General features: G+C 44.1%; 4 protein-coding genes across 5 annotated transcripts in view; 2 read left to right on the forward strand and 2 right to left on the reverse strand.

Annotated features, from left to right (window-relative positions):
• The window catches only part of RNF20 (ring finger protein 20), a 61,352-nt gene extending 48,500 nt beyond the window's left edge, over nucleotides 1-12,852 (reverse strand). The window contains exon 1 of the mRNA XM_014952014.1: nucleotides 12,833-12,852. The gene's annotated coding sequence lies outside the window, so the exon portion shown is untranslated. The remainder of the gene's footprint in view (nucleotides 1-12,832) is intronic.
• On the forward strand, nucleotides 695-10,848 carry ALDOB (aldolase, fructose-bisphosphate B). Its single transcript, XM_014952018.1, has 9 exons — nucleotides 695-846; nucleotides 6,696-6,817; nucleotides 7,092-7,303; nucleotides 7,835-7,889; nucleotides 8,042-8,202; nucleotides 8,426-8,509; nucleotides 9,592-9,766; nucleotides 9,920-10,119; nucleotides 10,343-10,848. Exons 2-9 carry the CDS (start codon nucleotides 6,706-6,708, stop codon nucleotides 10,436-10,438), a joined length of 1,095 nt encoding a protein of 364 aa, XP_014807504.1. The 5' UTR covers nucleotides 695-846; nucleotides 6,696-6,705; the 3' UTR covers nucleotides 10,439-10,848.
• Nucleotides 12,853-12,987: 135 nt separating the features above from the next.
• Nucleotides 12,988-14,872, forward strand: MRPL50 (mitochondrial ribosomal protein L50). Its single transcript, XM_014952012.1, has 2 exons — nucleotides 12,988-13,108; nucleotides 14,357-14,872. Exons 1-2 carry the CDS (start codon nucleotides 13,017-13,019, stop codon nucleotides 14,745-14,747), a joined length of 483 nt encoding a protein of 160 aa, XP_014807498.1. The 5' UTR covers nucleotides 12,988-13,016; the 3' UTR covers nucleotides 14,748-14,872.
• A 3,367-nt stretch (nucleotides 14,873-18,239) lies between these two features.
• The window catches only part of PLPPR1 (phospholipid phosphatase related 1), a 138,766-nt gene continuing 132,711 nt past the window's right edge, over nucleotides 18,240-24,294 (reverse strand). For both annotated transcript variants that reach the window (XM_014952006.1, XM_014952005.1), the window contains exons 6-8: nucleotides 22,060-22,236; nucleotides 20,550-20,681; nucleotides 18,240-19,785 (exon numbers count right to left, since the gene is read on the reverse strand). In XM_014952006.1, coding sequence (XP_014807492.1) covers nucleotides 19,753-19,785; nucleotides 20,550-20,681; nucleotides 22,060-22,236 — 342 coding nt within the window. In that variant the 3' untranslated portion in view covers nucleotides 18,240-19,752. The remainder of the gene's footprint in view (nucleotides 19,786-20,549; nucleotides 20,682-22,059; nucleotides 22,237-24,294) is intronic.

The raw sequence follows: 24,294 nt of genomic DNA on the forward strand, positions 1-24,294 counted from the left end.
ACTGAGAAGTTTGTATGTCTTTGTAACATGGGTAGGCGTTTCACTGATATTTTGGTGGAAAAATTTGGCTTACACTTGTGCACCTCAGTGTGGGTGTATTTCTTCTCATAACCATCATCGTCATTCTCACACATATACTGCATTAAAGGAAATCAAAACTTGCTATTTCATTATCCTGATACTGTAGCATCACATTTTGCCTTTCCATATACTAATTTGAAAAGGAAAATAAGTTTCTGTGCTAAATTTTCCAGTGAGAAAAGTCATTGTAACACCTAGGAAGCCACTGAGACAATGGTAACTCCTGTCAATTAAGGTTCTGTTACATTGTTTCTGCATTTTGTATTCTACTCTTAGTTCCTGCACTGTGTAGTTTCTTAAGTGTAAGCTTCCAGAAGATTTAACCCTAAACTGAAAGTTATGCCCAAGATCCCTAAAAATAATTTCCATGTTTGAAATGGAGGACTCTTGTGGGTCTTTTCAGTCTGTTTTAGCAGGAGGAGGAATAATTTGAAATAACTGGAAAGCATCTCAGTTTCACCACATCATGAATGGCCTTATATATATATACAGGGGAGGGGAAAGGGGAGGAACACAGGGAGCGAGACTAGGTGCTGTTGGTTGTGTGTGGTTGTGGTCTGACAGCCAATGACCAACCTTGAGCAATGACACCTCCCCAACCAGCCTGGGGAGGAGGGATAATGAAGGAGTGGAGGGAAAAAAAAAAAGAAAAAAAAACAACCTGTCAAGAATTTTATAAAAGCTGGTGATTAGAAGGACCAGGTCTCTTCGCCTGCAACCACCTCACCAGAAGCTTGTAGCAGCAGAGGCACTGTCCACAAACAAGTAAGTATAGTAATTTCATTTCTAAACTGTAAAGTTGGTATATATACCAGCAGCTGAGACACAATGTGTTTATCTAAAGTGGGCTTGGGGAGTTGTTTTTGGTTTTGTTTATATTTTTTTGTTCCAGGAACAGCTTGCAAGAAATAAGCACTCAGCAATTCTGCAGTGATCTTCCAATGTGACCCATTTGCTGCTAGCACTGGGTTTCTAACTTAGCTGAGTCAGAACTGGAGTAGGTGAACACGTAGTCTAAGGGGACTAGAGCAATAACATACCTGCATTGTATTCTACTGCCTTCTTTTGTATGTGTTTGTTTATGCTTGTGGAGTACATAAATTTATGTTTTGCAAGGAGACAGAGAGAATAGAGAACGCAGCTGGTCCTGACAAAAACCAATGCTGACAGAAGTGTAATTATGTGCGTTCATTGCCCAGCTTCTTCTGAAGTATGAGTGCAGTAGCGTGGATAAGATTCTTTGGCAGGGGGTGTGAGATAGTCTGCAGGGAACTAAAAACTGCTCTTGCTTTAGGCTGTCACCTTTCAAGTTGTGAACAGCCGGCTTCAGCAAATTGCTCAACAAACTCAAATCCTCACTGAGTCTGTGATTCTCCATTGCTTTCTCAATTTTGCCCATGAGCCTGGCACCCAAAAAGTATTTATCCCACCTGAAACTCTCACCACTGCTTCCCCCAGCCTCGCCTGCTGGCATTACAAGACTTGAATCCCCGTGCAAGTCTGACAGCATTTTTTTTTATTTTCTCTGAGAATAGCCTAGCCCTGAGAGAGAATCAGCTTCATCCTAAGAAGGATGAAGCTTAACTTCCAAGAAACCAGTCTCTTGCCACTTCAGCCATCTCTAGCCATTGTGAGTGCTGCAGGAATGCTCTGCACTGACTGCAGAGGCCATGCCCCTGCGTACAAAACCCCCTTTCATTCTTGCTAGAGATGAAATGGGGGTACGTTTGCTCAGAGCTCAAGTATAACTCTGAGGATAATGTGAGAATCAGGAGAGGGAACTGAGGGAATCTACTCCCATCGATTTGAGACAAGATGTTGAAGCAAGGTCCCTAGACAGAACATGAAGATGGAAAAAACCCTTGTTCTCACCCTCATAAGACAAAGCAAAACCAACCAGGCAATTTACCATCATATATTCCCCAAAAGACCTATCAAGTTGGTGAAATTAGTACGTCACCCAGCTCTGCAGCCTTGTCCTTGCAGATCAAGTGCTTCAGCCTCTGACCTTCTCAGTGGCATCTGCTGAACTTTCTCCAGCTTGTCTTTCCTGTACTGCAGGGGCCCAGGACTGGATGCAGTACCCAGCTGTGATAAACAGAGTGCTGAGCAGAAGAGTATAACCCCTGTCCTCCCCTGGCTCTCAGGGTGAGAACCCTGCTCAGCTCGCTGCCTGACAGGGCCCTGGGCCTTCTCCAAAGAGCTGCTCCCATGTCCCACTAGTCCTGGTGGGATCACGACCAGGGATCTGCCCCACAAGCAATAGCTTGCCATTTGTCCTGGTTGAACTTCATGGTGTTCCTGTTGGCCTCTTCTCGCCCCTTGTCCAGGCTCCTCTGGATGGCTGCCCAGCTACCAAAAAGTGGCCATGAACAGCAATCAAGCGTATCAACTAGTCCTGCCAGCTTGGTGTCTAGATAAGAATGTGCTCTGTCAGCAGGACGGGGCCAGGCTTGCCCAGCCGTTCATACCTATCAGTTTGCCCAATGTCCAAATAATCAGACTTACTTAGAAATAGCTTTTGAATGGAGCTCCACAGATAAATGAGGCAAATAAATAGAGTTGTTCACTGTAATAAGAATATAGGGTGCATAATTCATTATGTGTCTGTCTCTCCGATGCATACAAGTGTAAACGAAGAGTAAATCCAGCCAGGTCACAACTGTGCCTACATGTGATGGGCTAAATTTTTGAATACTTTTCATTCTCCCTATCAACTGTATTTATCTATTTATGCGCACAACTTTTGCTTCTTCAAACCTTGCTCTTTGGGGGCAGAATCTCTTTTGTGCACAGTGCAATCACATGCACATGTGGTTTGTACTGCCAGCTGTCAGAGATGATATTTAAGGCTGTGTTTACTAGTAACTGAACAGGAAAAGCTACATGCATGGGATACAAACTATGTTTTGCACTTTTGGAACCAATTTTATAAAAGAAGGCAATGAAGAGACCCAAGAAAAAAACTTACAGATTCCACTCCAACCTTTTTTCATCAGCAAACCAGGACTCAGGTGAGATTTTCTGTAAGATCAGAAAATGCCAGTCACTTGAGGTGGTTGAAAAGAAAAGTCACTAATTAATGTTTCTAAGATGACCTGAAGTGGAATGTAACAGTTTGTTCCTTTTACTGTTCATCTTGCTTCTGCCCTTTGGTTCCACTAATTAATATTAACAGATGCAATGTTTGTGCTGATACTCCAGTCGTTCATGAAGATATTTCCCCTGCAGTCGTCCATTTTGGTAGCTGAGAAAAACATGAGACTTCAGCAGTACAATATTTACTTTTACAACTGTGGTGTCCCCTTTTCCCCCACCTCCTGCTGGTCACAGGCTGTGGACTGAACAAAGAACTTTGTTTGTTTAAGGAGCTGCTGAAGCCTGAAAAACATTCAAGGCAGCCATAAAGCTGGGAGTTTGGTGAATTCTGTGCAGTTTTAGTCTTTTGCATTTTCTTCCACTTTTAAAAAATGTTACATAAGCAGTTAACACAAATAGAAGACTTGTATTGATACAATGTAAAATCAATGTGAAATCACTTGAGCTTGTGACACTATGATACTAGCCCACAGCCTAAAATGGGAAATAAAAATAAAACTTATTGAAAAAAGTTAGTGGTGGGACAGCTCTTAGATACTGTTACTGAGGACGCAGTTCCTTCAAGCTTTTTCCTGTCTGGAAGAGTTGTCAAATTAAACAAATAGAGCAGAATAATAAGGCAAATAGGCTTCGTTCTTGGAAGAATGAAATGAGCTGTGCAGCTTTGGCAGCCTGGGAACAACCATTTTTCCTCAGGACCAGAAAGGTGACATATCCAGCTCTTTAAGGGAGAACATTAATGTTTATATGGACATGCTGGCAGCTTACTCTTTACAAGGCATCTATATGAAGTGTTCCTGAAGTGTAAGACTTCTCCACTCCCCTTTTAACGCTCACAGCAGTACCTTGCAGCAGAGACACCCTTTCTGAATTCAACAGGGAAGATCCTCAGAGGTTATGCTCCTCCTGAAAGAATCACAGAAAAATAAAGTCCTAAATCAAGGATGCCTGAACATTCTGGATCTTAGAGCTATCACTAGCTTTACAACTACTCTTTTGCACTCATTTTTTCACCATTTCAGTTTAGAAACACTGCATTTTATTTGTCCTTGAAGCTTAGCAGGGTAGCTGGGAACCACTCACCATGTCCTTACAGATAATTTTGGGGAACCTTTCGGCAAACTTCCACCTACTCCTTCACACTTAATGAGACACTTGGATGGAAACTGGAATTAATCAGATGTCTTCCAATTCATCACTGTGGAACTACACTGTATTGTTTCAGTCTCACTGCGACCAGCATTATCCACTGAAAACTCCTATTTCCGTATTTTGGCAATTTGGTTTGCAGGCTGGTTTTGAGTGATAACAGTCTCTTTGTTATCTTTTTGTGGACACTGGAAACCAGCAAGACAAAACAGACATTAGTCTCATTGCTTATGGCTGGAGAGAAAGTATAGCCATAATAAAATGAGTGACTGATGATTTTGTAATCCAACTAGCTGGATTAAAGATTAGCTGGATACACCTACTCATGCTGCAACATACCTCCAAACTGCAATGCTGAAATCCTGTTACTGATTTAGCAATTCTTTAGCTTTGACCTTGGAGAAGATTCTTGCCAGATGACAATTTGCCTGTCTTTTCCACAGAGACTGTGAACGACTGGAGTTCACACTCTCCGGTCTCATCATTTTGCAAAGCAATTTATTTAACACTGCTATGGTTTTTAGAGAAGTGCCTACAACACAAACTATTATTACAGTTATCATAATAACCAGCCAGTTTCCTATTTCTAAGAAATATATCAGACACAGAAAGCAGGTGAGGGATAAGGAGGATTAGAGGTGAATTTAATTAGCTATGCAGCTAACCCATAGTTCTTCAAGCTCTTTCAGGTGGGTTGCACAGGATTAAGAGCTGGGAGTGATGGAGTTGTGGTCACCACAGTAAAAGGATGCTTCCCAGAGCTCTGGCCACAGCCTGGCATACAGAGAGAGGAGTTGAGCAAAGCCTACTTTTGCAGGACCACAAGAAGGCACTTCAGTGCTTGGAAAAGGAGGGAACCCTTTCTCATTTGCCCAGCCTTCATCATGCATTCCTTAAAATTCCCTCTAAACCTAGAATGACTCACCATTGATAAGTTGCATAGGATGGACTCTAGTCTCAACTTACAAAAAGGCAAAGCAGACATCTGGACACTGCAATCTGACTGGTCTGTACTGGCAGACAACACCATTTTAATCTTGCACAACAACATTACTAAAACCCAAGTACCTTCAACTTTAAATCAGAGACACAGACTTATAGCTGTCATAGTACTGTGATAGTATTGTTGCCAGAAAATTTTGGCACCATTTGGCACGGCGCTCAGAACTCTGCTGATGTTGGCATCTACCCTATCACGAGTAGCAGCCAGGCTCCTGGTACTTTCTCCCCATTACGCCTTCAGCAGGGTGGGTAAGACAAGGATTCCCTGGCAACATACTATCCGTCTGCAGGGAAAGAGGACGGAGGGCTCGGCTGTGTACATGCTCACATGGAGAGATGTATTGGCTGGCCACCTGTGGCACATACTAAAATGGGAAATGGCATGTTCTCACTCCCTTCTAAGACTGAGTTTGGCAATAGAAAAAGCAGATGCTGCCCAGAGGGCTGCCTCTCTGGAGGAAAACTTGTTATTGGGGATTTTTTGTGTTGGTTTTAGCAATGTATCTTGTGGATTTATCACCCGCTAATAAAACACTGGGTGTTGCTTTAGCTATAGCATATGATAAACAGAGGGAAAAGAGTCAGTATAGCTAGGGCTCACAGGTTTATACAGACAGGGAGCAATCTGGAATATTCAGATGATGTGAGAAACTGTGATTTAATGCCATATAATCAAAACTGTAAAAAGACCATTTTGTCGTAACGAGACAGAACCTGGATTTCAGGTGCTGGCTATCTGTAGCTGGTAAGCCTCTGCCACAGCTGAAAAGACAGAAATGAGTGGTGAACCCTTCTAAGCTCTTACACAGAGTAAGCAATGCACTACAGCTCTGAAAGCAGCCGTGGGGAGGAGAGTATTACAAAGCAAGGCAGGAGGGTGAGGGTGGGAGGTCCCCACCTCCCATAGCAAATACTGCCAACACAGGCTAGGGCATGGGTGAGAGGCATTGTTGGGTAAAATGTAAAGGTAAGCAACTGGCATTCTTCTCATTGGGAACAAAAAGTCTTAAGTGCTTTGCAAAGAAGTTTGCAGAGTCTGCAATTAGCACACTTATTTGTTCGATGCACACTTTTATGACAGACTGACCTTCCTTTAGCCTCTGAGCAAATCGATGCAAAATGCAGTGTTCTCCACTTTAGCTCTGGAAAGATGTTTTAGGATGTGGCTCCTGCATTTCTGTCTTCTGGTTTTGCCAGACACACCAAACCATGAAGAACTCTAATGGATTGCTAGACATGCACTGGTGATACCATGGACCAGACAAGCATGGAGACCTCTCCAATAGAAATATCTGAGTGGGGTCTCTGGTTCACAGATTGTATGTACAGTGTCCACCAGCTTGTAACAGTATTCTCTTCCACAGGTAAGCCAACATGACCCACCAATTCCCAGCGTTGTCTCCGGAGCAGAAGAAAGCTCTTTCAGACATTGCTCAGCGGATTGTGGCTTCAGGAAAGGGGATCCTAGCTGCAGATGAATCAGTGGGTGAGCTCTGGATATCAATCAAATAGCAGTACTCAAGACTTTTTCTTTTAATTTTGCTTCATCTTTGAAATCAGTGGAGTAAGTTAAAAACAAAAACTGTTGACTGAGCAGAAGCAACTCAGCCAGGCAAGGTTGCACCTACAGCAACAAAAGCTGACAAACTATGGGTTGAGAAGGGAACCTCTGAACTTGAGGCACCTAATTACTACATAGTGGGATCAGGAGGCCAACCAAGTCTAACACCTCTCCATCTGACCTTTGTCCACCTCACTAGGTACCATGGGGAACCGGCTGCAGAGGATCAATGTGGAGAATACAGAGGAGAATCGCCGGGCTTTTCGAGAGATCCTCTTCTCTTCAGATGCTTCCATCAACCAGAACATCGGGGGAGTGATCCTCTTCCATGAGACTCTCTATCAGAAAGACAGCAGCGGAAAGCCATTTCCAGCTCTCATCAAAGAAAAAGGCATTGTGGTGGGAATAAAGGTGAATATCTGTAGGTGTGTGGCTGGTAGCATAGTCCAAACATCATTTCCGCTCAAAATTACATATGGGGTTGCACTCTCTCCTACCAAACACTTTTTTTTTTCTTTTTTTGTGGTTGATTTCAAAATCACTAGAGGATCTCTGCCACCATTCTCTGCATTGCTTTTGTACCACTAACCAGGGGCACATTTGCATTTGATGCAGGAACTTTTAATCCACCAATTCCCATCTACTCACTGTTCACTGCAATTATATCCCTCCGTACAGTAACCTAAATCCAGTCCTTTCTGCATCTGACAGAGCTCTCAAACCATTCCCTGAAGCCATTTGCACGTTGACCCTTCCTCTTATCTGGTTCACTCCTCTTCTTCCCCTTTGCTCCAACTTTGTCCTCATTTGCACCTTTAGTGAGCTCAGCTCCATACTTTACATGCAGAGAGCCTGCAAAGACTAACCAGCCAGAAGTAAGAATATAAGGATGAGACTGATCTCGATCTCTCTGTAACCCTTCCTGTTTCTTGGCCTCCACAGCTGGATAAAGGCACAGCCCCCTTAGCAGGAACAAATGGAGAAACCACCATCCAAGGTAAGGAGAGCTCTAAGGAGCCTAAACTATGACTGGTGCAGCAAAAGCCATGGGGTGACTCACCTGAGTCACAGCCTCGGCTGGTGTTATGGTACTTTTCAGAGCTATATTGAAGACCTGCTCTCAGTGAAGCACTGTTCTTTCATCTGCAGGGCTGGATGGACTAGCTGAGCGCTGTGCCCAGTACAAGAAAGACGGTGCTGACTTTGCCAAGTGGCGTGCAGTGCTGAAAATCACCAGCACAACACCCTCTCAACTCGCCATCCAAGAGAATGCCAACACATTGGCACGCTATGCCAGCATCTGCCAGCAGGTATCTACCCTCCAGCAACTTTTCCTGAGGTGCTATTGCCCCTTCTCATTGTTCCCTGCAATAATATGCTCGGTAACTTGAAAGGTGGATGTCTGTGAGGGTTTTGGGAACAATGAGGAAGAAGGGCAGCACAGCAAGACAGAATACCACCAAAGTCAGGGTAGATGACAAGGACGAATATTATTCCAAACTCCCCTAAACTCCCCTGTTTTTCTTTTCTTAGCATGGCTTGGTGCCCATTGTGGAGCCAGAAATCTTGCCTGATGGAGACCATGATCTCCAGCGCTGCCAGTATGTCACAGAAAAGGTAAGAGATTCCTGCTCCTCTCCTCCCCTTCCAAAATCAGTAGTTAATCTTATGCAGAGTTCGTGTTCACAGATTTTAAAGAGTTTTGTCCAAAAAGGTCCTTCATAACTGCACCAGAAAAATCAGTTGTTCACTGTTTAAAATTAGTTAATAGCAAATGCAAGAGTAGAATCTATGCTCTTAGATTTCCACTCAAATTGACAAAATAAGCATTCTAAATCTCAAAAGAGGGATCGGGAGCAAAAAAAATCTTACCCCTCTTTCAGTACCTCAGTTTGCAAGGATAAATCCATGATGCGCGGAACAACGACTTTACAACCTTGGAGGGTTATAAAGGAGGTGTGTTTATTCAGCGCCGGATGCACACGGGATCCTTCCCAAAGATGTGCGCCCCGACCTCAAAGCAAAATTCTGTGTTTATGGCCCTAACTAATACATATTCAACAGGTGTGACACAACACCTATACATATGCATTAACTTTCCCCACTTCCCATGCAAATGAGCTTCCCGCCCCCCTGAGTCTGCGCAGTGCTTCTTGGTAGTGGTCGACAGGGGGTCTCAGGGATGAAGTTAGTAGTCTTCTTCACTGTAACTTTTCACCTCTGTGTCCGGCGCCAGCTCAGATCACCCCTGGAGTTTGTCCAAACCACAGGCCTGGTCCTGGCTGGTTTTTCGGAGCTTCGGCCTCGGCTCCAGGCGCCTTGTGCTCGGCTCCAGGCACCTTGTGCCATCCTCCCATCCCTTATCTGAGATAAGCCAGCACCTGCAAGGTTATACTACCTGTCTACGATAGAAAATTCTAAAATAGTTTAAAAACACAACCCACTACTAGACATTTCAAGGTTCTATGGATACAAACAACTACTAAATCCTCTCTTCAATCCAGCAAATAGGAAGAGGGGTATTTTGGTCACCTCAATAGCAGTGCTGTCTCCAGGGCTGCAACCCCCGTGATAAATTTAATGAGAAAGTAAAGTTCAATTTGGTCTTCTCACATTCCCAAAGAATAAGCTGTCTTTTCACAGCAGGATGAGGTGAAGACTTGAAGCAGAGGTTCTGTATCCAATCCTCCTGTTTTCAGGTTCTGGCTGCTGTCTACAAGGCCTTGAATGACCATCATGTGTACCTGGAAGGGACACTGCTGAAACCCAACATGGTGACGGCTGGACATTCCTGCCCCAAGAAGTACACCCCTCAGGATGTAGCCATAGCAACTGTCACTACTCTTCTCCGGACCGTTCCTGCTGCTGTTCCTGGTGATTCTTGATTCATTCCTATGTGTCCATTCACACCATCACTCTTGCTGGCCTTGCTCCTCCATCAGACACGCTCGCTCCCCTGGCACATAAATGTCAGGGACTGCAGTGGCTGGAGCACTGTTTCTAAGCCTCAAAACCTCTTTCTTGCAGGAATCTGCTTCCTGTCTGGAGGTCAGAGTGAAGAGGAGGCTTCTGTCAACCTCAATGCCATGAATCAGTCCCCTCTGCCTAAGCCTTGGAAACTGACCTTTTCATACGGGAGAGCTCTGCAAGCCTCTGCCCTGGCAGCATGGCTGGGCAAAAATGAGAACAAGAAGGCTGCACAGGAGGCCTTCCGCAAGCGGGCACAGGTACAGACCTTCCCCCAGTGCAGAGGGGAGCTGTGCACCATGAAGGGAGACATGTTGTCACCCTCCTAAGGTTCCTCTTGTTCCCAGCCCTTCTGGTGCTTCATGTTCACAAGGGATGTTATTCTGTTATTTTTGCCATGCTTGGGTACTCCTGCTGCCTTTCTGGATCTGTCTTTATTACTTCAAGCTAACTGTTTTCCCCTTCTTTTTGTTTCTTTTTCAGATTAACAGCTTGGCTTGCAGAGGACAGTATGTTGTGTCTGGGAAGACTGACACAGCTGCCACACAGTCACTTTTCACTGCCAGCTACACCTACTGAAAGTGCAGGAACCTTACTTCTTCCTGTTCCTCTTCACAAGGTGGAAGTTGTTCAGAAATGAAAGAAAAAAAAAATCTAATTTCCCTTACCCTAAACAAAACTGGGGATAAAATAGATTAGCTTTCTCTCAACCCTTCACTCCTACAACTTACTGAGGGGATATTCTTGTTTCATCTGCCCATTCCAAAGAAGGGGAGTTCTTTCCATACAACAAACAACAGCTGCCAATGAAGCACAAATCTGCTCTCCCTCTAGTTTAAACTTAGCCCCTAGAATAGTAGGCAGATCAAGTAGTTCCCTAGCAATTCAAATACATACCCCTGCCCATCACCATATTTTGCAGCCAAAATCCTCAATTACAAAATCGGACTGTGTCTTCAATCATATCAATAAAAGTAATTAAAAACTAATCTATGTCTAACGATTCTTTTTTCTATATAAACTTTAAGGCCTCTTTCACACATCTGTGGTTTTCACTATCCTACCCAAAGATTAAGTCACAAGCATTACTGCAGGTGAGCTTGGGAAACGCTGAGGAGATCAAACAGAAATAATCCAATAGTGATACAGCTGGAGATGTAAATCCTATTGACTGAAGTCTGACAGACACTGAGAAAACTTGAGAGGTGTATATGGTAAGCAGGGCATTGGACTCAGGCCGCAGATAAATAACACTACCATCAGAAGCTTCTATGTCTCTGGAGAACCATGGTGGGGTCAAGAGGATGTCATACACTGAGTTAGGGTTGCACATACTGACTTAGTGCTGTGCAAAGACTGCTTTTCCAAAGCACTTTTACAGTGGCATTTTCCACAATAATTAACATAAAACATGGAGGGAGGCATCTTGGCCCACCCTGTTGGCGTAACTTGAATAATTAGCCTGATGTTGAAAGCACAGGGTTTGACCTTTGGTATGTTGCTATGTACCTGTTGAGGTGTAAGATTTGCTAGCTAAAGCATAATTAGACAGGCAGAAGTGGCAGAAATAGCAGACCTAAGGTTATACAAAAATATTTGCCCAGCAACACGCCACACCAATCAACTAGTGACACCTTGGAGCAGCCCACCAACCAGCAAAGAACAAGCATCCCAGAAGGCCTCCCCCCATCTCCCTCTGGGGCCACTTGGGACCAAGCCAGCGCAGCCAAAGCCACCCTGTTCTGCAAGGCTGCTCCTCCCAGACACAGGCACCCACTGCTCCTGCCAACAAGGAGAAGGGAAAATAGGGAAAATCACTGCCCTGTGAGCTCCTTGTGTTCTTTCCATTAGTAACCACTCTTTCACAGAGGCAATAAATAGCCAACTCCTTCACAGGGATCCAGTTGTTGCATAATTAATGCATGCATCTAGTCTGTCCTGATCTCAACTATGAAGGAACAGCAAGTGACTTGCCAAAAAACACTCTAGAAGCTGATACTGAAGCCAGGAAAAACATCCCTTTTCTTGTTTCATTGTGGTCCTGTAGGTCTCCAAGCACCTGAGTACAAATAAACCTCTGTTCCTGATGAGAAGCACCCTACTGACCTACTGATCAAGTGCATTGCTTCTCTCAAAACTGAGAGTGGAAACAATGTTCCCCCAAAACAGCAAAAGAAACCCTCTCAGACCTTATAGAACTAATGCTGTAGCTTTGCTAAATAATTCCTGCTCCTTTGCTGGACACGTTACATGCACTCTGCCTGACGCAGCTGACGGCTGTGCCTGGCTTCTTATTTTTGTCTTTTGACAGAGGTGTTTGTCACCAGAGCAAGTGGGCATCTGCTGAATCATAGAATCATGTAATGGTCAGAGTTGGAAGGGACCTTAAAGATCATGGAGTTCCAACCCCCCTGCCATGGGCAGGGACACCTCCCATCAGACCAGGTTGCTCAAAGCCCCATCCAGCCTGGCCTTGAACCCCTCCAGGGATGGAGCATCTACAGCTCCTCTGGGCAACCTGTTCCAGTGTCTCACCACCCTCACAGAAAAGAATTTATTCCTAATATCTAATCTAAATCTCCCCTCTTCCAATTTAAAACCACTGCCCCTTGTTCTGTCACTACACTTCCTGACAAAGAGTCCCTCTCTGGCTCTCCTACAGGGTCCCGCCACAAATCAAAGCAAGGCTGCCTACTGATGAAGCATTTTTTCTCCCTTCTAAAAATGATCATCCTTTTAAACAACAAAGAAAAGGGATATTCTCATATGATTGGGTGCCCGGGGGTGAAACGAGGCCTACAGAAGGAGCTCCCTGTGAGAAGGGGCGGCCTGTGAGCCCCGGCAACCCTCACCCCCCAAAGCCGGGATGCAAACCTCCACCGACAGCTGCCAAAACGGCGTTTGACTGGCAAAAAAACCCAAAACACACAGCGATCGCTAACGCCGCAAGCGGGTAACGACATATGTCCCTACCTTATGTTGTTTTAGCCCCGCACGGCCTGTTGCCAAACCTCCTTCCCCCCAGGACTCTGAGGGGGCTGCCTTTACGGACCACCCCCCCCCCTCAGCGGGACTACAGCTCCCGACAGGCAGTGCGGCGGCCGGAAATACGTCACTCCCCGCCGACCGGCGGGAGGAGGCTGGGCGTCCTCTCATCATGGCGGCGCTGGCCGGGCTGCGGGTGGCGGGACGGCGGCTGGGCCTCGGCCTCGGCCCTCCGGCACGTAGGGCCTTTTGGGGCGGCCTGAGGTAACGGCGGGGGGAGCGGGGCGGAGGTGGGGGGTCCTCCGTGGCGACCGCCCCTGTGTTTTGTTGGGAGGGTGCGTCGGTGGAGGTGCAGGCCTCGGGGCGTGCAGCAAGTGCCCTCGGCGCGTCCCTGCTAGCAGGCGGGGGTGGCGGGGGAGGGTTTGGGGTTTTTTTTTAATGCTGTTTCCTCCTTTGGCAAGGGAGCTTGCTAGGTGGGCCCCCCACCACAAGAAAGACATTGAGGTGCTGGAGCGGGTCCAGAGAAGGGCAACGAAGCTGGTGAGGGGTCTGGAGAGTAAGTCTGATGAGAAGAGGCTGAGGGAGCTGGGGGTGTTCAGTCTGGAGAAGAGGAGACTGAGGGGAGACCTTATCGCTCTGTACAAGTACCTGAAAGGAAGGTGTAGAGAGGCGGGGGTCGGTCTGTTCTCCCAAGTTACAGCTGATAGGACAAGGGGTAATGGGTTCAAGTTGCGCTAGGGTAGGTTTAGACTGGACATTAGGAAACAATTCTTCACAGAGAGAGTGGTCGGGCATTGGAATAGGCTGCCCAGGGAGGTGGTTGAATCACCATCCCTGGCTGTGTTTAAGAACCGTTTAGATGTGGTGCTGGGGGATATGGTGTATGGGGAGAACTTTAGAGTAGGGTGGATGGCTGGACTCGATGATCCCGAGGGTCTCTTCCTGTCTAGAAAATTCTGTGATTCTGTGAATGGGAGTGAAAATGGTCGTTTCTCAATAACATTTTTAGATGAAACCGTACTTGTGGTGTTTCCTGGATTGTGGCACATGAGCAAGTCACGTAACTTGTGCTAGCCTTCAGTTTATTACTTAAAGCTAGTGATCGCTTGTTTGTGTTTTGTTTTTTTTTAATCTGTGAGCACTTAATATTTTTTCTATAGTAGCGATTATTTTCTGCTATCCATCTTTTTTCACAGCAGATTAGAAAATGGAGCTGTAGCTGGGAAAACGAGTCATTAAGCTGGTTAAAATTCCGTTTATGCTCTGACCAGTAAAAATAAGCTAGCTGGGTGACAAAGATGTAGAGACAACCTATGTGGTGAGAAGTTTGGGGTAAACCAAGTCTATGAGCTATTGTTCTTGGGTGCATAATGAACCTGCAGTGTCCACGGGATGGATAAACTCTGTAGAGGCTAGGTTTGCTTTGATGTTTAAAGACTGTGAATAGATACAGGCTCTGACTCAGTCTTAAGTAGCCCAAAGACTGAAAGTACTTCTGTCTTGTGTCAACAGGAAGGAGGAAAAAGAAGTAGAAGTAGAAAAAGTAATTCCTCAAGAGAAAAGTGAACCCAGCCTGATCTGTCCCCCACCCCGCAGCAGAAGCTATCTTCCTCCAGAGGATATACAGAGCTGCCTTGAGTCTCACGTCAAGGAGATTTTTGGACCCTCACTTCCTCATAATTGGCAGCAGACACCCCTCCAAGAAAACAAGTTAAAATATCGCCTCCTGGCTCAGCTGGCAGCAGAACTTGGTCACGCTGTCCCCAATTCACAGCTGCACCTGATGCGCAGCGCTGGGGATGTCTTGAATTTCTACAGCACTCCTGTGAAGGATGTGTCCAAGTTCGATGAACTGTGCTCTGCAGAGCTACCCCCAAACCTGAAGATTATCTGGCAGCAGTGAGCCGTGCCACCAAGCACCACTTTGCTTGTGCTCCTAAGGCAGGACTGCAGAGCAGAAGCAGAGCCCTTTCATCCTTGTATTGACCGAAAATATAAGTACCGTTAATAAAAGTTCATTTAATTGTCTTCAGGTTTCATTGTTTCTGTTGCTGTGGATGGAAAAAAGAGCAGTTCTTGTGAAAGAGTGACACTGTGTGGTCAGTAAGGGTACTAATGTATGCTTTCTGTCTGTACTGTGCTGCCCAGCAGGTCCAGTGGGGACAAACAGAGAGGACCAACTCCACAGATTCTTTCCTGCACCTTGTAAACTTCTTGTCTTTGGTGCTGGACTCTGTAACGGGCTTTTGCCCGTGTTTGGCTGTGTTAGGTGACCTGATCAGCTTGGCCACCATGACTAACTAGCCAGGGCACCAAACTCCTGGGGAAGGAGGGGGAGGAAGAAGACCCTGTCAGCAATAATGTTTCTAAAAGCCATCATAGGTGCTCTCTTAAGTGTAACCACTTGTTCTATTCAAAATTCCTATGTGAAGATAGTGCCAAGTGGCATTCTGAAATCTTTTAACTCAGTAACGGTCACCCTAAACACAGCTGTCATCAAGGCAGCACGTAGAATTCTTCCATGTCAGTTGAAGGACCCAGTTTTTGCAAGTTCTGTTGCTCCTTTTAACAGCTATTAGTTAGTTTTTCGTACATGTTAGCTATATGTTAGTTTCCTGCAGCTATGGAAAAACATGTTAATAGCTATATGTTATTTTTTCTTACAGTGTAACTGGTGCTTGGCTTTTAATCAGGAGGCAAGCAGGGGCAAGTCAGGAGGACAAGAAAATAAATGCAACAACCTGAGAAGTGCCTGGTACTTTGTGAATGCTTTCTACGAAACAGGTTGTTTGCAGTGAGGTTAGATTCTGTTTGTGTGATATTTCGGGTAATCATCCAGAAATACCCTGGTCCTACCACTCGCTCCCCTGAACCCTAGCTCCCCTGGCTTCCTTCAGTGTACGAACACCCAAAGCACGCTTAGGAACTGCTGCTTTTGTGTCTTGCAGTGCTCAGTGTCTTTGTTCAGTAATATTCTCAAGCACTGCTTGCTTCTCATAGGGCTGAAGAAATTCAAGAAGCCTGTTCTTTCCTCTTTTTGAGTCCTGGGGAACGACAGAATAGGAAAAACATACTACTACGTGTTCCATTGTGGGGCAAATGTGAGGGAACTGGGCATATTTCACTGGGGAAGGCTGGCTGCTCACAAATCCATTCCCTTGTAGCTTATGGAAAAACAGTGTGATAAATAGCTAAACCTGTGTCATCTTTGCTTCAGAGGCCGCTTGGGTGCAATGAATTTGAAGTATTTTTTTAATGAAAACGTCTTCTTCCCACTGAAGGGATAGATGCTTGCGCCTCCTTGTTTCCTCTGAGTACTCATTATCTAAAAAAACCACTGTCAGTGGTAGTTGTGCTTTTTGCTCGTCTTCCATGTTCTCAGACACTTCAGTCCCTGTGGGGCCCAACCCTTGTGCTGCCAGCAGCAGACCCATGCGAGGAGCTGGGGGGACGAATGGACAAGGGAAGAAGAAGATCAGACATGGGTGTCTGAGATACACAGCTTCTAACTGCTTGTAACAAGCTGAAAAAAGCAAAAGTCTGAAATGAGACCGAAGTCTTGCACAGAACACTTGTGCCATGGAAGGGTTAAGACTTCCAGGTGCTTAAGTGCTTTTGAAAGCCCAGATCCTTGGGCTTTGAAAAGTACCTAATTTCTATTGAATCAAATAAATAAATGAATGAATGAATGCTCTGCCCATGTATCTGCAGGAGGGCTGATCTTCATTTGTTTCCGGCAGAACCAGCAGAGAAGAGAAGATCGAAAGGAGGCGTAAAGAAGCCAGCTCAGGGGGGTCTTTCTTAGCAGAGAGTGGGGTGGGGTGCATGTGACTGCCCGTCCCGGTCCAGATGAGGACAAACATTCCATTTTGACTGCTGACCTCTGGTTTTGATGAGATGTGCCAATTATCCCTCTATACTAATTAAGACAAGGGCAGGTGTTCTTTTTCCGATCCTGAGAGTCCCATTCCAGAGCCTTGGCACAGCCAAGAGGGACGATCTGCCCGGCAGGAGGGGCAGGAACAACAGATCTGTGGGGCGACCCACCTCCCTGCCAGCGGGGAGTTAGCAGGGGGCACAGACATCCATTTGGGGTGTCTCTCACCCCGCTGCACTCTAACTGCTACCAAGGACAGGCCTCTGCTCTGTTTATAAACATATGCTAACTAAAATGAGTTAGTTACTGAGCTGCCTTCTCTGTGAGAAAATAGTTGGTGACAGTGATAAGGAAGGCATACCAAGAAATAGTTAATCACCCCAAGATTCTCTTGTATGTCAGAGTTTGTACTCCTATACCAATTAAGACAGAGCTGTGGCTACTTCAAAGGCCATCCTTATAATCCTCAAGAAGTTGGCAAACTTACAGTAAACTTTTACTGTCCTGAGATGACTCAATACCTTAAAAGGATAATGTGAGGAAGGGTATCCCTACCCAGACTACTACCAAGGAACTCATACTGACGCTGCAAAATTTAATACACATTAAATGTGCTATTCAGTCATCCTAATGAATATGTAAGCTTTGGTGGAGTTATGTATTAGGTAGGCAGAATAATAAGAATATTTTTTGTATAAATTATGGGTGAATGCCCACAGTAAGGTGCGCTAGATTTCTGGATTTCCACCCAGCACCCAGTGTTGAATAAAGCAATATCTCCTCTCTAAACTGCTTCTGGTTTCGAGAGCTTTTGTTTCAGGGAACACAACTGGAAGGACAAAGTAGTCTTTCAGGTAGTGGAAAACCAAGATTCAAATTCTTCTTCAGCCTCGAGGATGGGGAAGAAATTCAAACCCACGCCTTCCACCTTTAGAAAGACTGCCCGCACCATCATGCTAGAGCATAAGCAGAGTGGGAACAACATCACTATCAATTCAGTGCAAGCCATTGACCTAGAACGCAAGATTCATGGGGTGGTAACAGCACACTCAGGTGGAACACAACCCCAGGGACCAGAGCTTCAAAAACTAGGCTGCAGAATATAAAGTTTTTATCTTAGAACTCATCCCCCTGCTAACCCTGTGCATTATGAGCAGATTTATGTGCTGCTGACTGGGCATATTGGTTGGAGTATTCATTGCGGGTAAGTTTTCCTAATGTGTCACTACAGCAGAACAAGGACCAATTCCACAGCTGAACTTTTACTCAGCAGAAATTCTCCCTGTGGAATTTGGATCAAAGTTGTAGTGAGGGACCCAGAACACTTATTGATGTTTCCTTGTGGTCACAGAAACCCGGTATGGCCCGAGTCCGATCCTTATATTCTTAACGGTGAAGTCGACATCAGCAGAGTCAGAACAAAATACCAACCAGGAAGAAACACTGCAAGACCAGACACAAGCAGGCATCCCAAACTTTCTTTGTCTCACAGGCAAATGACAGAGACCAGCCTACACGTTTTGGGTTTTTTTTTTGATAATTTTTTTTTTTTGCATCTGTTTTGGAAAAAATATACAAAAAAAGCCAAGAAGAACCAACATGGAAATGTGAGGTAAACATTCCAGTAAAAGTACAGACAGAGGCTCCATTCTTTAAAGGAGACACACAGCAGTTATCACCATGCTAAAAGAATGAGATGCAGGAAAATCCTAGAAACAGTGAAAAGTTATGTAATGAAGCCTTTGCCCCAGTTCTAGCCATTGTAAATGGGCTATTTTTTGTTCTTCCCCCCACCCTCCACCCACAATTAATTGTCTTTTTAGTCCTTAAACAAAGTTGTTAAATTGCAAAATAGCAGTTTTGATATAAATTCTGTACGGTAGAATTTACAAAAATGCAGACTGCTACTATAGACCGTGTAAGGTTTTTTTTTTTATTATTATTGTTTGTTTGTTTGTTTGTTTTTTGACTTGCCAAGGCCCCTCAGCGAAAGCTACACCGTGGGGGCAAATCTGGCTTCTTGGTTCTGCCAATCTGAATGCCAGGTAATGCCACTTCCTCTGAAGAAGCGGTGTCACTTTTCCTTTGCACCAGTGTTACGAGTTACCCCACAAATCTATGATGAAGTTATGGAACACTTAAAGCGCAGCCTCAGCTCCACAGTGGTGGCTGTATATCCCCATAGTCAATTCCTGAAGCCAGGTGTCACCGGGAGCTTTAGCTGGGCCTGGGGGAAGGGAGATGATATAGTCAGCTCACATGCTATCAGCTACTACTATAAATTTCCGTGTCCAGTCTATCTATATTGCAGACTGGGTACGTTGCTTTAGTTATTCTTCAATAACTAGCACAATCACCCACACCAGAACAATCAGGCTTTGATTCAGTAAGATGCTTAAGGACATACTTCAAGTCCACCACGCAGTCTGGAAACTGGATGGCTGACCCGAGTCCTTAATGCTAAGGAACACTTAAGTAGCTCACTGAATCAAGGATGGACGTTTATTACTTGTTGGTAGTATCATTCGGGTTAGATTCCTCATCACCATTATCTTAATCTGAATTAAATATATGCAGTTACTTCAGATCTATGCTGAACTTACCCAGATCAGAATCTGACCTACTGGTAGAAGCACTTCTTATGGTAAGAAAAGGTAAAAGTGATTTTCTTTTTTCAAGATATATAAATTCAAAAATGAAAAAAAAAAAAAAAAAAATTGTGTACAAATATCACATAACAACATCAACAACTCCATAGATGTAGTTCCTCAGTGCACACTTTAAACAAGAAAAGGTTTTTTTTTTTGTTCTTTTTCTGTTTTGCTTTTAAATTCTGGCATAATAATATTAAAGCTGACAAAAAATCAGGGCAAGCTACATCACTTCCTCATACAAAAAAAGTACAAAACATTAGCCTCTAACTAGACATAACATAATACTGGTCATCACAGTTAGACATTTAGTAACTGTGTGTCTTGGAGTATTGTACTGAAGGGTAATAAAAAATAGCTTCTGTTGCCAGTCTTCCATCTCAGGTTACTTCAGTCATAGAGGCAGAGTGATTCTGCAAAGAAGAAAAGGCAAAAACGTGAACATTTGTATACATTTGGACATTTAGGTATCCTAGTATGTGAAATGAATGAGAAAAACCTTCACTAATAAAATCTGTTGCCCAGCTAATGTAGGGCTTTAAAATGAAGAGATCACTGCAAATGTGACCACCATTTACCTGTGGTGGGAAACGCTGAGCTCAAGCCCTGCTTCTGGGCTAAGAAACACCTTTTTTATTTTTATTTTTTTTTCAAACTTGAAATAATGCTATTAACTTTCCTTCTGATGACTTAGAGATAGAAAACTGTATATGATTTCTTCTTCTTCTTATAGAAGACACTGAACAATAAGAAGGATAAAAAACTAATCTCTATAATATTTTTCCGGACAGTATAGTTTATCCTCAGGATTATGAATGCTAAGAGCAAATCCTTAAGACAACCCAAAAGCACTCCGAAGTGTAATTAGACAGAATTATCTTTTATCTCAGTTTTCTATTCTTCTAAGCAAAAGTTTGTTATCACAAACAATAGGCAAAGGCATGTGATATCCTACTGCTTTAGCTTTGGATGTGCACAGCAGCAGGAGACCTACAGTATTTGGCAGTTTAAGGGATAAATGCCTTGAAACATACACTCTCTTGGCGCAGACTCACTCTGTTCAATGGGCTTAATTTTAGGAATAAAACCAGCGTCCTGTGAGGTATAGAACTAGTTTTAACTCTGCCATAAGAGAAAATGTGCTTGGTGATGGTCTGGGTGAGAGGATTTACAGTACCTGTGCACTCAGTGTCTCCAGAGGACTTTCCACTCTTGGAAAAGCCATTAGTGGCATTCCTCGTGGGTCTTCAGGCTTCGGTTTAGAAGGAGCTCCGTGAGTGCCTTTAAAGTTATGGACAACGCATATCCCCTGTGTAATGCCAGGAAAAAAAGAAAAAAAAAGTAAGTTCAGCATGTTCTGTCCTTGGAAAAACTCACAGGAATTACCATCAGGTATCTCACAAGTGCCAGTGTTTGCAGAGAACTTTACCTGGGTTTTGGTTCAAGGCATCATCTATCTCAGCCTTGATCTATGATGGCCCAAGTTGAGCATGGTGGACTACCTCAGTAAATGGATTCATCTGGCCTGTAATCTGAAGTGAGGAACCATTTTCTGCCTTTTCATATTTCATCAAGCAGAGATGCTCAGGTCTGCTTTATCCTCACAGAACCATGGACTACCCCGATGATGCATTTTATTGGCCAAATATCCCCCTCAGACTCCTGACTGTCATTTCCAAACAATGAAAACAGCTCACTGGATGGCTGAACCTGTCTCACATCTGGGTGACATCGAAGCTCATTTAGCACCATTCCTGCACACTCCAGTCACAATGGCTGTGGAGTTTATCCTACAAGCCCTTCTTCCCTTGGGCATGACCAGACATAACTGCACCCACGTGGTGATGCTAATAAGAGCAAATGTGCATGGCAGGTTGGGGCTTGGGAACACAGTGGGGAAAAAAGATGTACAGGAGCTCACACATCTGCTGTCAGAGCGATTCCTGCAGCCAGCTCCTTGCTGGGTCTTCCTCTCCACTGCACTTCTTTTATGGTCTGAAGCAAAATGGGGAATCAGGACCACTACTTAGAGCTCCAGACAACACCCCGCATCCTACATTTTTGGCAGATACCAGGCAGACAGTGGGGCTCTGCTACGCAGGGGTGTCAGAGAAGAAGTCTCAAGCATGCCTCCCTTTTGACGTTAGTTGAAATCTAAACCACCTCTTAAGCATTTTCCAGGACAGGTCAAGTAAGAACATGTACAGTAACTAAAATAATCCTGAAATACAGACAATGCACAAATGTCATCATATTAGCCTTATTAATTAGCAACAACCTGATTTCACATTCAGATTTTCTTTGATGATACCTTTAATTAGATAGTGCTAGAATTAGTTCTTAGCAACTGGATTGCTCAGCTGCAGTAGGCCACGAGATAATAGTAATCTTTCATATTTTTTTTTTTTTTTTAACTGGGATATTTTTAAAAGGAATTAACTAAAATAATCCTGAAATACAGACAATGCACAAATGTCATCATATTAGCCTTATTAATTAGCAACAACCTGATTTCACATTCAGATTTTCTTTGATGATACCTTTAATTAGATAGTGCTAGAATTAGTTCTTAGCAACTGGATTGCTCAGCTGCAGTAGGCCACGAGATAATAGTAATCTTTCATTTTTTTTTTTTTTTTTTAACTGAGGTATTTTTAAAAGGAATGTAGAAAGACTGACGGGCTTACCAGAAACAAAGCTACAGCACTCCCCAGGATGAAGCCTGCGATCACGTCCGAACAGTGGTTCCGATACTCAGACACGCGGTTTAGCCCGGTGAGGAAGGCAGCACACAGGGTACCCAGACACAGCACAGGCTTGGCTAGCCTGCTACTCTTTGTTTTAATTGTGCTTGTGATGTACATCTGAAACAAAGGGCAAGCCAAGAATGAAAAGGCGCTCTGCCAGAAATGCACCTTTTTCCACCCAGACAAATCTTAAATCAGCGAGGATCTGACAACACCCATGGTTCATTAAAAAAGGCACTGGGAAACAGAGGAAAAGGTTTAAGGTAATTCAGAGAATACTTTTAAGAGAACAAAACAGACATCATTAAATGATATTTCAGGATGTCAAACATCTAATAAGCTGCACTTAGGTACAGGACTTTTTCTCAGCAGGTATGCACAGGCTCAGTTTTACTGACTTCCTAACTTGTGCAAGAACTTGTTCATACCCTAGCAAACATTCAGTCTGAATGTATATCACTAAATGTTTGCAAAGAGAGTCAAGAATGTATGTTTATATTCCTGCAGAAATTGTAACGTGCACGCAATGGAGTGCCTAGCATCCAGGTGAACCAGCTGCTGCAGTTTCCTGAGTGGTATTAAGTTTAGGAAACAGAGAACAGTAAGAGAAACCATTCCAGACATTTTCTCTGCAAGATGAAATGAAACACAGAATATGTGAGAGATTTCTTTCAAAACAAAGTTGATTCTGAAAATGTAATTCCAGAACATGAAGTTCCACTGTGCTCTGAATATTTTTTAATGAACCTGTATTTTTGACAGTTTGTATTTTATTTTAAATGCATTTTGACAGAGAGACTAAAACCAAGTGGGTCACAATTAGCAGTCAGTCATTAATTCCAGAGCCACAAAATGAAAAAGATCAAGCAAAGCAAGCCTGATGGCAAAGCAATTAAATAAAATCCTTTTCAGTAAGGAAGCGTGGATGCCTGCATGATTTCCAAAGCTTTGATAAGCAAAGCAAGTATGTCAAATACATTTGCCAGAAATGTCTCCCTTTGACTCCCATACACGAAACAGAATCAGGAAGATACATTTGAAAAATTCATTTGGTTCTTATTACCAATCATCTGGTAAATGAACCTGATTCACACAGTGTAGATCTGATCCAGTGAAAGTACAAAGATTGTTCTGCTGGGGAACAGAAAGATTACAAACCATGGAAGTGCCTCGTTCAATGTTTAATATCAGCAGATGTCAATTTATTTGTAAGGAAAAAAAAATGTTCTCTTATTGTAAAAATAAGTAAAATCGCCAAAGTTGAAAAACTTTCCATTCTCACTCTTTTTCCATTGTCTGAAATGGAAATATGGTTCTGTTAGTATTCTGGACAAAAGACCCTATAGAAGATCCTTATTGTTTAAATTGCATTTTTAATGACACCATAACTGGGATCTCTGATTGTGCTGTCTGCAGGCCATAAATGTCACCTTTCTCTGCGATGATCTTGTTGCTGGGGAAGGGCTCTGCTGAGTGTTCTGCCATGGGTGGCACTGAATTCCAGGCAGGACTCTTCAGGATGGTGGAGACCCAAGGCTTGTTCTCCTCTGCTGTTGCTGCTGCAGCAGCTAAGGCCACCGTGCTGGTCACACTGATGGTCTCTAGCCAAGATTACAGCGGGCCAGCTGGGGTGAAGCTGCCTCAGGTTTGTCCTGTGCCTGTGCTGAAGGAAGTCTCTGGAGGCTTGGCTTGCTGGTTTTCATGGCAACCGCCAGCACAGCTAGCAATGCACTCTGAGATCTACTTAGCAACCACGGGCAATTATTTTGCTCTATTTTAATGCCTGTCCTTGGTGAGCCAGGTATACAGAGGTCACTATGACCTGGGGCACAATTTTGGGATCAAGAAACAGAAAATATATCCATTCTTAAGGTCACTCTGTTCATTGCCTTTCACATATTCCTTTATTACAGAATCACAGAATCACATGGGGTTGGAAGGGACCTCTGGAGATCATCTAGGCTAACCCCCCCTGCCAAAGCAGGTCCACCCAGAGCAGGTTGCACAGGAACGTGTCCAGCTGGGTTTTGAATGTCTCCAGAGCAGGAGACTCCACCATCTCTCTGGGCAGCCTGTTCCAGGGCTCTGCCACCCTCACAGGAAAGAAGTTCCTCCTCATGTTTAGATGGAACTTCTTACATTCAAGTTTGTGCCCATTTCCGCTGTCACTGAGCA

The sequence above is a fragment of the Calidris pugnax genome, unplaced genomic scaffold (assembly GCF_001431845.1).
Source record: "Calidris pugnax isolate Ruff unplaced genomic scaffold, ASM143184v1 scaffold216, whole genome shotgun sequence".
Classification (NCBI taxonomy): domain Eukaryota; kingdom Metazoa; phylum Chordata; class Aves; order Charadriiformes; family Scolopacidae; genus Calidris; species Calidris pugnax.